A 16,426-nucleotide genomic window follows, 5' to 3' on the forward strand; every position below is an offset into this window, starting at 1 on the left:
GCCTTGTCCATCAAGACTGAAAAAGAGATTCCTTGTCGGCAATTTTAGAATCAAAGCCAGAAACTTAGAGCAGTCACATTAGTCTCAACAAATTATAATTAGGTTTGTGGCTATTTTAACTAGCAATGTAACAAAAAAATGTTCAACATCCGGCTCAATAAAATAATAAGGATTTGTTGAACTGTTACAGTGCTCAACAAATTTGTATTTCAACAAATTCTTATTTATATTAATAATAAAAGTAATCTTGCTACAAATTTGCTGAGCACTGTAACACTTCAACAAATCCTTATTATTTTATCTACTCTTCCTTGGGAATAAAAAAGGTAGATAAAAAAAATAATAGTAAAAGTGAATAGTTAAAATGTTAAGCCGGATGTGGGTAATTTGAAAAAGTGAATAACTAAAATAGAAAAAAAAAAAAATATATATATATATATATATATATATATATATATGTTTTTAGCTAAATTTTAGGTAAATATTTGTTGAGCTGGATGTGAGTACATAGAAATTAAAACATATATTGTTATGAATTTACGGAGTTGGAAATGTACGTGGAAGTCATCTTTTTCTGATAAGGGATGGACAAATCTACCATTGAATCTCTAAAACTCACATGTCGGTCTTACATATTCAACAATAAATTAAAAAAGAAAAAAAAAATATATATATATATATATATATATGAATAAAAAATGTGTAGGAGAATGACAACACACTCATTTCAATATTTTAATATTTTAAAAAATTTTAAAAGATTATTCTGTTTGGTTCCACTCAAGTACAGAAAATTTAAATACCAAAGACAATGTGAATTTGCTCCCAAGTGCATGTTGAGCGTTTATTTGACAGGAAAATAAAAGGTATTCAAACAAATTGGAGGGACGAAAAGGTAGCTAGGGTGAGTTCATAGGTCTGCAAGTAAAAACACATAAAATCAATTTTTTTTCTAAACATATTGCTCCAATGGCTTAAAAGCGTCAATTTTTTCACATTTTCAAACCGCCAATATTTGAAAAAAAATGAACTTCTAAATGAGATCATTTCTGCAATTTGTTTAGAAATGCACTTTTAATCTGCAAAATCACAAGGCTAAATGAACTCTTAATTTGGTTAGGAAACTTGGGTTTTGATTTTGAGCGCTTGTGAATACTTAGGAACTCAATACAAAATTTAATTAGAATTTTTTGCTATAAATATCTCTCTGTAGGGAAAAGGATCTAAAAATTTAAAAGCACAAACTCAAAAAAATAGTCCAACCTTAATTCCCTTTACACGACTTATTAACCAATAATAATAATAATAATAATAATAAACACCCAACTTCAAGGCGACCAATTCTCTTCTTCTTCTTCTTTGGATTAATCCCTTTCTAAACGAAGCTGATGATAAAAATTTGCAATAAAAATGTCTGCTTTCCTATCAATATCGTCATCTAAAGCATAACTGCTCGGTCGTTGAATCTCTGCCACTAAACAATTTCCATCGAATTTTTCATCTTCCGTGTAACAATGCCAGCCCGGTGGGGCATCAAACCTCAGCCGGCGCCGCTGCCTCAGAAGTTTTAATTTCTTCAGAGTCTCCTTCAGGCGATCGCCTAGAAGTAGCCAATTCTCTCTGCCCATTTGTAGACTTGTAGTTGAAGTGAAACGACTTAGTTTAATATGGTGCAAAACATTGTGGATTTCGTAGAGGATTTTATAGATGATAGAGCTGTAACAGTACTGTAAGGTGAAGAACATCTTTCAAATGATTAGAGAACGAAGGGTGGAGCTACTTACATTGGAGTTTCATGGAAGAAGAGGTCGGTGTGTTTTGTGGAGACCAAGGGTCCCAACGTACGGCAGTAAAACATGGCAACGATTGCTACTTTTTTGGCGGCATCATGAATTCATGAGTCATCATGGCCGATATGTTTTGTTGTTGAAGCTAGCTTGTTCGTAATACTTGATTAATAATAATAATTATGCTCTTTAATTACTAAGCTAAGTTGATAAGATTGATTCAATTTTAAAACGTTTACATTAATGCTGAAGTGTGTGTTGTTTTACAAAGGAGTAACGTTAACGTGGCTTTTTTAATGATAATTTTAAAAACCACGTCAGAGAGTATGAGAATAAAAATATGTAAGTGAAAGTGGAAGTATGTATAACATTCTCTTTACAAAATAGATATGGACTCAAATTTAGTGGTAGAATTATTTTTGTAGGACTGGACGTAATATACGTTCATTCTTTTGATTGTGCATTTACAATATTTTGCAACAAGATAGACATTAATTTTTTTTGCGAATAGTTTTTCTCTAAGTTGGGTTGGAAATTTTTTTTCAAGCCCGTCTATAAACTGCTTTTATTATCATATGAGAAGTACATGATTTTTTTAATTAATTAATATGTGAGAAGCAATTTTCATGTGCTCAAATAATACATGCCAGTTTTATAGCTGGGGTTGGAGGAAATTTCAGTCAAACAAAAAACATAAAAATTGCTTAAAATTTTAACAGAACATTGATAAATAATTTCTATTCTTTAAATATAGTCAGAAGGAAATTTGTAATATTATATATATTTTTTCTTTTCTGAATATTTCTATATAGTTAATGTGTCGGTTAACCATATTCTAAACATGGAAAAAATCATTAGCTTATCAAATTATCTATGAAAACCATTCAACATAGACAAACAAATCCTCTAGTAATTTCTGAAATAGCAGTAAAAGCAAGACGTGTACATGGATCGACATGAATAGTCACTCTTCTGCTTATTCTAGCTAGCTTTTCTTTCCTAGATTAATTGGTATAATCAAATCGAGAAGAAATACTTTTAGATACTCCTTTATTAGTTCCAAAACATTATTAATGAAAAATATCGCTTGAATTTTCTTTTTTATTAGTACAACCCCCGCAAGAGAAAAATTATGTCTTACGCAAATACAATAGAATGGTTACATATTCGTGAGAAGTCATTGGAGCAAAAACATCATTTGTTACCTTTTTACTCTGATCACTTCTGAATCGTTAGGCTTTGAATGAAAAGCTGATTTCCCATCAGATTTCAGGACTCAGCGAAAGACCTGATCTATGACTACTCCCAAAAATAAACATCAACGACAAAAAAAATTTCAAGTAGACATTAACCAACAAATATGAGAACAACACTTCAAGATGCCCAATAGCTAGAAACTTAAGAGTTTGCAACTAACTGCTCATGAAAACCAACATGTGAGCTTCCATCGTCAGTCACCTGGTCTTCCGGTTGTCCTTCCATCTGTCTCCTAGCATCCCGACAAGCCGTCCTCTCAGCTAGTTTCAGTTCTTTAAAACCATCTTCAAACTTGGCTTCATCCTTGCGTGGAAAGAAAACAACTTCCATCTTCCCCTGCTCTTCGTACAGCTTCTCCATCTTTGCTTTCCAGAAGACGCCCATTTCTGTGTCCATCTTGTGGTATGGAGTTTTCAGCAGGTACTCGTCAATCCCACCTGCCTTGTCTATGCAGCGGAGGGCATGAGTGGTGACTTTCACTCGAATATGGCGGTCTAAAACGTAACTGAATAGCCGCTTCTCCTGGACGTTTGGCTTCCAATTCCTCCTTGACCTATCACCAGCATTGCAGAAAAAGTTTTGAATATCATGCTTCTTCTAAATTGACAAAAGACAAAAGAACCTCATAATGCCAAAATGAAGCAACCACAAGACTCAATTTAAGATGCAGAATAAAATAGCCAACTTCATACTGCAATCCTTCTTAGTGAAAAGTTACTCTGCAGACTATGTAGGGGAGTGCACTATGTGCATAAATGAAATCAATACTGGATTAAATATCATCTATGTAGAGTGCATTGACTGATTGACTAAATGCCAAATTCTAAAGTCCCCATCCAAACCCCTCCACAACAAGCAAATCTATGAACCAATAAGCACCTCTAATGCTTGAACGGCAGTTGTCCAGACCATATAGAACTTTCATCAGAAAGTAATAGAAGTAGATGTATTTATGTTTTATCCAAGCACAATAGGACATTTTTCATCGTCAAGTCAACTCTAATAAGGATCCAATGGCTTGAAAGATGAAATCTGCCGCAATGATGGTTAGATACATAATCTCATTGAATCAGTTCTATCACATGGGAACTCCAATGATCAGCAGCCAATGCAAATACTTAATAATCCATTTACTAATTTAAAGTGGATCCTGCTTCACCATATGTTATTCCTACAGATCAAAGGATTTGTAGGACTACAAGGCCAACTTATTCTTAACAGTATCACCATCCCATATTGCTTCATCCCTTTTAATGATGGGGAAAAATAAATAAATAAATCAACACAAAAAGACCATGCACCATGTATGGCTAAGAACATTCTCCCCGCTTATTCGGGTGATGCTGCTTCGGTTGATTAGGCTATGGAGAAACTGTTAAAGAGTCATGTAATAGACTTTATTGCCACTAGGACCAAGGACCTTGGGCTCAATTTCAAACTTTCAATCAGGTGATGCTGAGTTTTTAATTCGAGATTGTCGGAGAAAGGTACTCCTCATGCATCTAAGATGCCGATTGTTTTGTCGACATTATCCAAGATTGCTGAGGATAGGGATGGGTTGTTACAACCCCAATATTGGCCGGTAGGTTTAGGTCCTTCAGTGGAGATTGAGGTTTATTATCCTCGTCTGGGGAGATTGAAGAGTGGGATTTTCCCGAGCCCTCGATTAGGATTATGAAGAAGGGGAGGATCCGGCCTTGGTGATGTTGGACACCATTGAAGAGGATTTTCATAAGGAAGTAAAAGTTGCTCAGGCGAAGTATAAAAGCACTAGGGAGCTGCTCAACCTGAAGAGTTCAGTTAACTATGGCGACAGTATTACTTCCAATTGATGAGGGAAAGGCAAGGTGCAAGGGAGGCATCGCTAAGCCTCTTTTTGGGTCTCGAATGGGGGGGTTTTAGTCTTAGGGTTTATGGTGTCGTGAGGGCTTTGTCTTGGGGTTTTTCTTGGGCTTTCTTTCTTTCGTTAATCTATCGTCTTTGCTCTCTTTTCCTCTCCTTCTTTTCTTCTCCTTTTTTAGGCGTTCTCTTGTATACTTTCTGTGCACTAGGGTTGTGCCTCTCTACGCTTTTGATTTATGAAACCTTTTACCTATATAAAAAAAAAGGTGATGCTGAGCATAAAGTAAAAAATATGAACTCCGGAAGGACATACAGCAGTGGACATGTAGCCCATGGGGCTATAGGGAAGACAAGATGTAACATACTTAATAGGATGGGCTGCGTCTTAAGAAGTCAGGGATGGTAATAAGTCTAATCTCAAAATAAAGTTAGACTCATAAACAGCCTTTGGTCTTCTAATTTCGACCTCCAATCCACTTGCTACTACCACCGAGTATTTTCAAGAAGTTCATGGCAAGTAATTAGAGCATGACAAGTCAAGAATCCTGAGACAATCAATAGTTCTGGATATTTTCAAGCCAAAAAAGGACCTGATTCTCCTCAGGCCACTGTATTAACTGATGAACTACTCCAAGCATAGGGCTTATTTTAACTAGTAGACCTTTCTGCCATTCCATTTTTAGGCAGAAAAGGAACTGGAGGCTTGACAGAACACTACGGACCCTAAAGATGATGGCCTGATTTAAAAGGCATCACTGAAACAAAGATGTATTGACCGGTGCACGCATACACAAACATGCACGCACATCGACAAACATAAAAGATAAGGAGGGAAAGGATCTAAGCTCATGATGCAACCACATAAATTGTTCGTCAAGTCAGTCCAGGCTCTTGGAAAATCACATTTACACAAAGCATGGCATTTCAGCTGCTCAACAAGTGAAAATTCTCCTAATGAAAGAGCATGCTTGCAGCTTCTGCATAAATTGAAGTTCTGAGTTGTGAATAATGGCACCATTCCAAGATTCTATCCTCAAATAAAACTTGTGATGGAAATAATTGATAATGGACTCCACTTGACATAGTTTTATCCAGGGACAACCATCTACCTGTGTCCCAAATTTGTAATCAATCGCATTGAAGGGTTTGAAGTTTAAAGTTTTGGTGGACCAATACAAACCTTTACATCATTGATTCAAGAACAAAAAGAAGGAAGAACAGCATAGATTTACTCTTCAACAGCAGCAACAGTTACAACATTCATGAGTATGGTTTTAACCCTCACTTGGGTAATAACTAACCGAGGAAGAAACCTTTTGTCTCTGCATGTGTTTATTTGGGCTAGGTAAGTGATAAGAGTGGATAATGCTGGTCAGTGTGCCTATAGATTAGAACTCATTCGAGATAGTATTTGATTATACAAAGAAGAGACTAGCAAAATACAGTTCAGTCCTTGGTGAGAAACCAACATTAAAAGAGAAAAACACCACTAAATCCCCGCAAAAGAAAACCCTCTGATCCACATCTTTCTGTACAGGTCTTCCCAAAAACAAGCCATTAAATACAAATCAACAAGTCTAAGAGAGAGAAGCGCAAAGAGAGAGAAAGGCAGCTCAGTTCTTGCTAATGTTTTCACCATTATTAAACTCCACAACTCAATCCCATCGCCCATATCTATATCCATATATATATCACTACAAAATACAATCTTTTCAATTTATTCTTTCGCTCATAAACCTGAAATGAAAAGCCCAAACAGAACACAACAAAATTCCAGCAATAAACAACAGTAGAGAAACGATCACCCACAAAAACAGAACGAATACCCAATCTCTATATTTCTTTTCATTGATAATTCAAATTAAAAATAAAAAGTGGGCCAAATTTGAACAAAACATAAAGCGAGAGAGAGGGGATTAAGAGCACAGACTTGTTGCCGCCGTCTTCGCTAACACGATTGCCGAACTGGATGTGGCGGCCAGCGAAAAGGCCGCGCTTGGCCCGACCCATCACCACCTTGCTGTCCGGTATGCATTTCTTCAGCGATTCCTTCATTCCCGGAGCCAAGTTCTTCTCCCCGCCGACATTCTTCAGCACTTTCTTCATCATCTCCTTCCCTCTAAACGCCATTTCTCTCCCTTTTCTTGGCTAGGGTTTTTGTTTGGGTGGAAAAGAAAGGTTAAGATTCAATTTCAAGTAAAGCCTACCGGATTTGTATGAAACCGGAGCTCGATTTTCTGCATGTCAAACTGCTCAGGGTTTAGTTTCGGAGGAGAACGAAGTTTGGCTGGGGTTTCTGCTCTTCTCTGCGGTAGGGATCTATGCGGTTAGTTCAGTAGCCGCCTTGATTTTGCCATGTCAGCAAATGTCCGACCTTGATATCAACCATTTTATTCGTCCCTTTCTTTTTCTATTTTTAATTTATGGATAATCTTAAGATTTTTTATTTTTTTATTTATTTTTTTATTTTGCAAATACGTTTTCATATGATATAAAAATGAAAGTAATTTTCAATGGTTTGTGAGTTTTTTATATTTTGGGTTGTTTGTATTGTGCCCCGCCTGTGGAGTCGAGGTAGAGACCACATGACATGTTTTGTGGAGCTTCGGTTGTGAAGGATATATGGAGTAGGTGTGGTAGCAAAATTCAGAAAAGAAGCATCAAGAATCCAAAATTTGTCTTTATATTGGAGGAGTTCCTGCTATATTTGAGTAAGGAAGATATAGAACTCACGGCGGTTGTGGCTAAAATGTTATGGCTTCATAGAAATGCCCTTGTTTATGGAAAAAAAGGTTAGTCCATTTTCCATTGTAATCGAGTGTACCTCAGAGTCGCTAAAGTCTTTCCAATTAGCTAACTCTTGGAAAGATAGCTCGTTTGAGAGGGTGAATGCAGAAGACGTTCAATGGGAAGCCCCCAACAACGATTTTGTTAAAATAAATTGGGATGCAGCTGTAGATAATAGTAGAAGGAAGATGAGTATTGGTGTGATTGTTAGAGATGGTAAGGGAGAGGTGTTGGCGACTTTGGTAGCGCCAAAAGACTACATCATTGAGCTCGATATTGCGAAGGCAATAGCGGCTTTAAGGGCCATTAAGCTAAGTCGGGATTTGGGTTTTCACATGGTGGTTTTGGAGGGTGACGCCCTCCAAGTGGTGCAGGCTCTCAATAAAGATGGGAGAAATTTGAGCTGTTACGGTCATTTTATTGAGGAGGCTCGAGAATTACTTAATTGTCTGCAAAACTGGAAGATAAACCATGTTAGATGATATCTCAATGGTGCAACTCATTGCTTGGCGAATGAGGCATTATTCTGTAGTGTGGAACAAGTCCTTATTGACAAAGTTCCTAATTGCATTTTAGACATTATTTTTGTAGAGCGTTGTGCTTAAGTTTTTTTTATCTTTTTATTTTATTTTTTATTTTTTTATATCGCCCAATTCCATTCAAAAAAAAATAAAGGGGGAAAAGTGTTATGAACTAAAACCATTTTCACTGCTCATAAAATTATAGGACAGTTTATTGTACAAAAATATAGAGAAAAAAAATGGAGAAAATATATTTTAGCCCCTCGAACTATCACTCATTTTGCAATTATGCTTCCAAACTTTAAAAAGTGACATTAGGGTATCCCATATTACCTCGAGTGTCAAATTAGACACTTATTAAAATTGTTTAAAAAATTAAACAAAAAAGAAAAAAATAAAAAAAATAAATAACAAAACAAAAAGGAGTGGCCCTTTTCATATCAGTACCCCCAATTTTTTTTTCCAAGTGATTATTTGTATATATTTTTTAATTTTATTTATTAATAACGGTATTTTGGGGAGAAAAATGCAAAAGTGTCTAATTTAACACGCAACGTTAATATGTGGGACCCTAATTTTACTTTTTAAAGTTTTGAGGCGTAAGTGCAAAATTGATGATAATTCAATGGGCTAAAATGTATTTTTCCCAAAAAAAATAATAAAACCATTTTCGCGCATAATATTAAGGGTTAAATAAACTTTTGTCCCATGTGGTTTAATAACTTTATTTTTTGCCCCTAGAGTTAATTTTTATCACAAGAGGTACATTGGGTTTACATAAAAACGGAGATGGTACCTCTGTTTAAATTCCGTCCAACATTTGACGGAAGCCACGTCAACACCATTAAAAAAATTGACATGTATCCATATACCCAATTAAAAATAAAAAAATTTTAATAATTTTTTAAAAATTTTAATTAAATATAATTTTTTTTTAAATAAAATAAAATAAAATTGGGGGTGGCTGCAACAGCCCATGGGGGTGCCCGAGCCACCCATAAGGGTAGGGGTGGACAGATTAACCATTTGCCGCCTACCAATTGTTTATCGACCACCACTAAACCGTCATCGATCGACAACCGACTTCCGGCAGTCAATAGGTGTTGTGCCAAATACTACCTAATTTAATAGATAATAATTTGTACGTTTTAACTCACAAGTGTACAAGATCAAAACAATAGCAGATGGTGCAAGTATGAGATCATTCCCACTGGGATTGTTGATTTTGCTTAGAATTTATTTTCTAAATTAAAACATCAACTTTGTCACAAAATTGATATTATGAAAATAAATAAAGATACATGAACAGGTAGGGTTTTGATATCCACCACTAATCATGCTTAAATAATATAACAATATGCAAATGCTCTAATCATATTATGAATACCTAATGTTTGCCAACCTAAGGGTATAGGTATCTACTTCTTAAGCTATTGATTTTCCTAAGCAACGAATTAGGTATAAGTTTCTACTCTAATTCTTTTATTTCTTAAAGGATTTAGCATGGAGGTCTACTAAGTTGTTCTTTGAAAAAACATAAATTTATGGAAATCGACAAACACATGAGGCTTAGGGCATGAGTGTTTACTCCTGGTTCTCCTTGTTGATTAACCCAAGAACCCGTGAGGAGGTTTTTTTGTCAATCTATTAAGCCCAGGATTTGATCATCCAAATTAACTTAAATAACTAATCCATACCACATGCATATGTTGATCAGGCATATTCACATGAGGAATTCGATAAAATATGAATTAATCAAGTTAAGCATCACAATATGATTATCACAAATGCGCCAATATTGAAATATTAGAGAAACATAATTAGGACTTCAATCTAGCCTTACTAAAGTATTTAGTTACACATAATTAAATTAAAGGGAAAAGAAAAAATCGAAAACCGCTCATAGAAGTAGCCTCCAAATTCTCCTCACTAAAGTTGTCTATTGAATGATGATCTTTCTAAAAGGCTTAAAGGTCTATTTATTGGCTTACGAATACCCTAGAAAACCTAGAAAATTTATAGGGTTTAGTCCTAGTATAATCAGGACTTGAAAAACCCTAATTTGGAAGGAAAATGAAGTCTGGCACCGCATCTGTAATTCTTCTAGTGCACAAGTGCGTTCAATCGTAGCTAGTGTGCGCTCGATCACAGATGCGATCGAGTCTTCTTCTTATGCATGCGAGTGCATGCGTTGCACTTACTCCTCGGCTTTGGGCGCTCAATCATTGGTCTAGTGTGATTGATCGCACTATTTGAAGATCCAAAACTTCTAGCATTTTTCCAAATTTGCTCTTTAAGCCCGATACTTCGAGAAATGCTTTCTTTTATTCCAAAAACCTACAAAAAGACATAAAAAACAAAAAGAAAGTAAAATTGCACAAACTAACAAAACTAAGAGATTAACAAATGTAAATTAAGGGGTTAAAATATGAATAGTTTAGCACATAACAGTAGGCGGAGTAAAAATATTGTTTCGACATCAGTTCAGTAAGCAGTAGAAATTTTTTTCTATCGGTTAACTAAAAATTAACCGACTTAGCCGATTTTTTAAGTGAATTTTGAATTTTATCTTGTAAATTTTCTAATTGTGTTTGTCCAGCTGATTTGTGGTTGTCATTTTGGTACATGTTCCGTGAATTTACTTTTTCTTTTCATATATAAAACATATTTTTTACTGATTCTGTAGTTACAAAAAAATTGATAAATCTTAACATAAAAAATTATAACCGACTACCTATTAACTGACTAACCGATTAATCGAGAAAGTCGAAACTATTCCTTGTCAGTATGAAGTCGGTTAATTAATCGAATTAACCAACTTTTACAAATCGGTAGGTGAAAATGCCTATACCAACACCGACCGAACCGATACCCACCCCCACCCAAAGGGCCAAATGGGAGTGGCCGAAACCACCCCCATATGCCAAGGGGGTGACCATAGCCATCCCCAATTTTTATTTTTATTTTTATTATTATTTTTTTTAATTTAATTTAATTTTTTAAAGTTTTTAATTTAAAAAAAAAAATTTATTTTTTTTTATTTTTAATTAGATATATGGACACATGTCAATTTTTTAATGGTATAGATGTGGCTTTCAATGAAATTTTGGACGGAATTTAGAAGGAGGTACCATCTTCGTTTTTATGTATAAACGATGTACCTCCTGTGATAAAAACTAAACCCTAGAGAATAGAAAATAAAGTTGTTAAACCACATGGGGCAAAAAAGTATTTAACCATAATATTAAACCATAACTCACTTATGACCTAACATTTCTTATTTCACATTAGAGATTGATGTGAGTATAAAAATCAGAGCTCGTTGAGAAATACTATACTTCCCAAAACTTTTCTTCAAAATTTACTTTCCAAATAATGTGTTACAATCGTATGTAATTTATTATTTTGAAAAATGTGTTGCCATCTTATGGAATAGTGACACATCATTTGAGGAGCAAATTAGAAGAAATTTTTTGGAAGTGTTCAATTCCTTTTCTTTTCTTTTTTTTTTTTTTTTTTTTTTTTTTTTTTTCTTTTGCCTATTTCTTGTCCATCTTTTTTGTAAATCTACTATTAAATTTGTGAAATTTACGTATGGTCTCACATATTCAATGGTGGATTTGCCCATATCTTGTACAGAGATGGACAAAAGATAAAAACTAAACATTTTTAAGTTTGCCAACCACGAGATTACGAAGAAGAGAAGCCATCATTAGCAAGGAGGAAGGTTGAGTTTGAGATTCCTCAAAGTGAAAGTAAGTAGTGACGGAACTATGTAAAGACCATGGACCCCCATTGGTTTTTAATTTTTTTTATTAAGTAAAATAATATGTATTTTTAGGCTTAAAAACTTGGATTTGAAAGGAAATCCGGTCCCCTTGGAAGCTGAGAATTGGATGATACAGAGAGAGGAATTGCTTGGGGTTTTGGATTGTACTAATGAAAAGAATGTAAAAATATGTTACTTTCAAGCTGATGGGAGTAACCAAATGATGGTGGAGTTCAAGGAAAGATTTATTGCAGCAGGAATTGGGTAATGTAAATCTAATCACTTAGGCCTCGTTTGGTTTGAGGAATAAACCCTTTAAATGGATTAGCTAATTCTAGATATAACCATTCCTTTGTTTGGTAACACACTAGTCCTAAGAATAGTTTATTTCCATGGGACCATTAATCCCATAACACACATAATTAGCTAAGCCAGTAAAAAATGAGTGGCTTAATTAATCCTTAAGAAATGAAATACATTTATCAATATATATATTTTAATTTTAAACTTAAAACAAAATTAAAAAAAAAAAAATCTGAAAATAAAGTGGGTGGCTTGACTACCAATTGGGGTGGTCGGCCACGCACAGAAGAGGTCGGGACAACTAAAAAACAGGCAGCCATAAAGTGATTCCAATGTCTCAAACCCATATGCTAAATAGTATTAAAAAAACACTCAATTGGTGGGGGATTTAGTTCAGCAAACAAAGTATCCTCTATTTTATTCTAATTTTTTTGCAAAAGTACATGCCTTCACCTCTCTGATTTCTCCGAGGTCATCCTATTTTGCTCCTCCCGTGTACAAGGTCTCCGCCAACGTGCTCAAATTAGGTCCGACCACGCCGCAAGGTCGATTTCCTTCCCAAAATCGACTCAATCCAGCCACGGTACTCCACCAAACTCCAACCCAAACTACAAGTCCACACCAAAACTCAAACTCAAACACTCAAACTGTTGCTGGCAATACTTCCATTCATAAGCCAAATCGCAATCACAATCGAGAATCGACCCACCTAAATGGAAACCCTAGAACAAAAATTTGGGGAAAATATGGTTCTTATGAAGCCTAGGCCGACGACGAAAGGGAAGAATGGGAAAAAGGGGGGAAACGTCAAATTTTTTTTACTTTTTTGTTTAATTATCTAAACGACGTGGATTTACTTTTTTTTTTTATTTAATGGTGGACGTCCGTTAGTTGGGACTGACGGAAGCTAATGGAGATAGAGATTGTGTCTTTTCCTATAGGTTGGGTACTAGATTTGTCCTGTTTTAAAATTCAGAGGGGAAAAATAAAAAAGTGAAAACTCAGGTACCAAAAAAGTTATTAACCAAAACAAAAAATTAAATTGTTTTTCCTAGTGATCTACCAAGGTTGCCCCCGGATCTTGAGATTGAATTCTCCATTGATCTTTGGGTACTAGATTTGTCCCGTTTTAAAATTCAAGGGGGAAAAATAAAAAAGTGAAAACTCAGGTACCAAAAAAGTTATTAACCAAAAAAAAAAAAAATTAAATTGTTTTTCCTAGTGATCTACCAAGGTTGCCCCCGGATCTTGAGATTGAATTCTCCATTGATCTTTGTCTATTTCTAAGGCACCCGATAAAATGGCTTTAGCCAAATTGAAAGAACTAAACGATTACTTGTAAGAATTGTTAAAAAAAAATGAATTTATTCATCTTAGTGTGTCTTAATGGAAGTCATATGTATTATTTGTGAAGAAGAATGATAAGGTTATGAGGTTGTGCATCGACTACAAAGATTTACATTGGGTTACAATAAGAAATAAGTATCATCTTCCTCGTATCAATGATCTGTTTGATCAGTTACAGGGGCAAAAATTTCTCTAAAGTTTATCTTCACTCACGATATTTAGAAGACAATATTTAGAACTTGATATGGGTATTATATGTAACACCTCCAAATTTAATTAATTAGAATAATTAACCTAGAGAGTTATTGATAGTACTTCCCAAATTAATTAGCTTGTAATCAATTGAGAAAACTATTATAAACACCTATAAGAGTGAATAAAATAGCATAATGCAAAAAATAATTATTTGATCTACAATTAATACCTCAAAAAAAGTCTCTTAAATAAATTATAACTCAAAATCCATAGAAGATAACAATAACTAATTATCTGAGAATACATCACTGAAAGTCTATGAATACTGAAAGACAATAAAACTACCTACGGTTCTCGCTCCACATCCCAAGCCTGATGAAATACTCTAAGCTCCAACTCAATCTAGTATCTGTTAAACAAATACATTTTTTACATGTGGAAATGGTAGCAACTATGTATGTCCACAAATTATTAACTAAACATCACATAGAAATAAACCATGAAATAAGCCCTTATCAAAAACTCAAAATTACAGTGGAGGTTAGTATAACATATCATATTCCAATATAGCGTAATCCATAATATATTGATACCTCCGCCACGAGGCACCGTAAGCATATTGACTATGATGTCATACCGGCACCCAATTAAAAGGTACCATAGTTCATGTAGGAGACTCGTAATTATCAAGTAACTGTAATTCATATGGACACACTATTATAAGGTAGCCATGCTTATATCAAAAAACCTGCCACCTAGTAGTCCATAATGCATATAGTAACTCCCCTATTAGGGTAATCTTAATTCATAATGGAACCTTCACTCAGTAACCATAAATCTCATACCGACTCTTTATTTTGGGTAGTCATAGGTCTCATCTACATACCTTTTAACATGTACATAACTATTCATCCTCTTTCATTGTTAAAACATGCATAATAAATAAAACATAGTTCATGTTTAGAAATAACATCGTATAAATTAAAAACAGTTAGGGCTCAGCTCAATATTTATAAGTGGAATGCCCTGACTTTTATTCAAGTCGTAAAGCGGAACTATCACAATTCCATATGGCGCTATTGCAAAACTTTTACACATGCAGCAGAAGATTTGAGTATAACTTCTTTTTTTTTTTTTTTTTTTTTTTTTTTTTTTTTTTTGTGAAACTACAACTCACCCATAAAACATACTAAAGCTTCTATTACATAACAAAATGTCATTACATGAATTAAACTTTATTGCTTATACATTATCACCAAAATATGCCACATGCGGCATTAACAATAGTGACTTACTCAAGCACTACAAAAAAAATGACATTTTCTGACGTGGCTACAGTATAAGTTTTTTTGCCACGTCAGCAATTTTCTGACTGGTGAATTTTAAAACGTCAGAAAATAATTTTTTGACATGTGAACAGTGGCACGTCAGAATTTTCTGACGTGTCTGTTTTGACACGTCAGAAAATTCTGACGTGCTAAAAATTGGAACGTCTGGAAAATTTTAACGATTTTAAATATTTAAAAATTATTTATTTTCTGACATGGCAAAAGTTACCACGTCAGAAAAATTCTGACGTGTCGGACTGCCACGTCAGAAAATTCTGACGTGGTGAATTGCCACGTCAGAAAATATATTTAAATATATTATTATATATATATGTGCAGATAATTTTTTTTTCAAATAATTTTTTTTAGAGTGATTTCCTAACGTGCCAGGTGTAGCACGTCAGAAATTTCTGACGTGCAACACCTGGCACGTCAGGAAATTTTCAGAAATTTCCTCGAGCCATCCTGGCGGGCGTTTGAATTTTTTTGTTTTTTATCTTGTCTTTCCCCAGCGCGCCATGCCTCCTCATTTGTTTTTCCCACTCTCTCAATATATCTCCCTTCTATCCACATATTGAAGAAAGCCGAAGAAGGAGAAGAAAAAGAAAAGGCCGGAGAAGAGAAGAAGAAAAAGAAAAAGAAAAAGAAAGGGAGAAGATCAGAAGAAGAGAAGAAGAAAAAGAAAAAGAAAAAGAAAGGGAGAAGAGAAGAAGAGGAGAAGCTGCAAAAGAAAAAGAAAGGGATAAGAGAAGAAGAGGAGAAGCTGCAAAAGAAAAAGAAAGGGAGAAGAGAAGAAGAGGAGAAGCAGAAGAAAAAAAAACAAAAGGAGAAGATCAGAAGAAGAAGAGGAAGAAGAAGAGAAAATTAGAAGAGAGAGAAAGAAAAATGAGAGCTGGAGAAAATTTTCTCCAGCTCTCACCTTGTTGCAGATCAGATTTTTTAATTTTCTCCAGAATTCCTCGTGCAGATCAGATTGATCTGTGTTTCTCGAGAAACACAGATCTGCACGTACGGCAGCGTGAGGGAGCTGCCGTGCGTGCAGAGGAATTCAAAAAATAATAATTTAATTAATTAATAATTAAAAATTCCAGAAAAAAAAATTTAAAAAAAAATTAATTAATTTTTATTTAATTTTTTAATTTTCTGACGTGTGTCAGAACTACCACGTCAGAAAATTTTCTGACGTGGCAGAAATGACACGTCAGAAAATTTTCTGACGTGGCAAAAATGCAACGTCAGAAAAATTTTCTGACGTGTGAGTGGGTAACACGTCAGAATTTTCTGACGTGT

General features: G+C 34.6%; 2 protein-coding genes across 2 annotated transcripts; one reads left to right on the plus strand and one right to left on the minus strand.

The window, feature by feature from the left end:
* Positions 1–2,967: 2,967 nt before the first annotated feature.
* LOC132189746 (Ribosomal L28 family) lies at positions 2,968–7,234 on the minus strand. The gene is made up of 2 exons (XM_059604528.2): positions 6,817–7,234; positions 2,968–3,597 (listed from the first exon to the last, which is right to left on the minus strand). The coding sequence occupies exons 1-2, from the start codon at positions 7,014–7,016 to the stop codon at positions 3,186–3,188; spliced, it is 612 nt and encodes a 203-aa protein (XP_059460511.2). The 5' UTR covers positions 7,017–7,234; the 3' UTR covers positions 2,968–3,185.
* A 420-nt stretch (positions 7,235–7,654) lies between these two features.
* Positions 7,655–8,155, plus strand: LOC148583632 (uncharacterized). Its single transcript, XM_088510718.1, has one exon. The coding sequence runs from the start codon at positions 7,655–7,657 to the stop codon at positions 8,153–8,155; it is 501 nt and encodes a 166-aa protein (XP_088366844.1).
* The last annotated feature ends 8,271 nt before the right edge of the window (positions 8,156–16,426 follow it).

This window comes from Corylus avellana, chromosome 9 (genome assembly GCF_965113065.1).
Source record: "Corylus avellana chromosome 9, dhCorAvel1.hap1.2, whole genome shotgun sequence".
Lineage (NCBI taxonomy): Eukaryota > Viridiplantae > Streptophyta > Magnoliopsida > Fagales > Betulaceae > Corylus > Corylus avellana.

Coding starts and splice junctions, on each gene's coding strand:
- LOC148583632 (XM_088510718.1), top strand. CDS start 7,655: ATGCCCTTGTTTATGGAAAAAAAGGTTAGTCCATTTTCCATTGTAATC.
- LOC132189746 (XM_059604528.2), bottom strand. CDS start 7,016: ATGGCGTTTAGAGGGAAGGAGATGATGAAGAAAGTGCTGAAGAATGTC. Junction 3,598..6,816: donor AGCGAAGACGGCGGCAACAA/GTCTGTGCTCTT, acceptor TGCTGGTGATAG/GTCAAGGAGGAATTGGAAGC.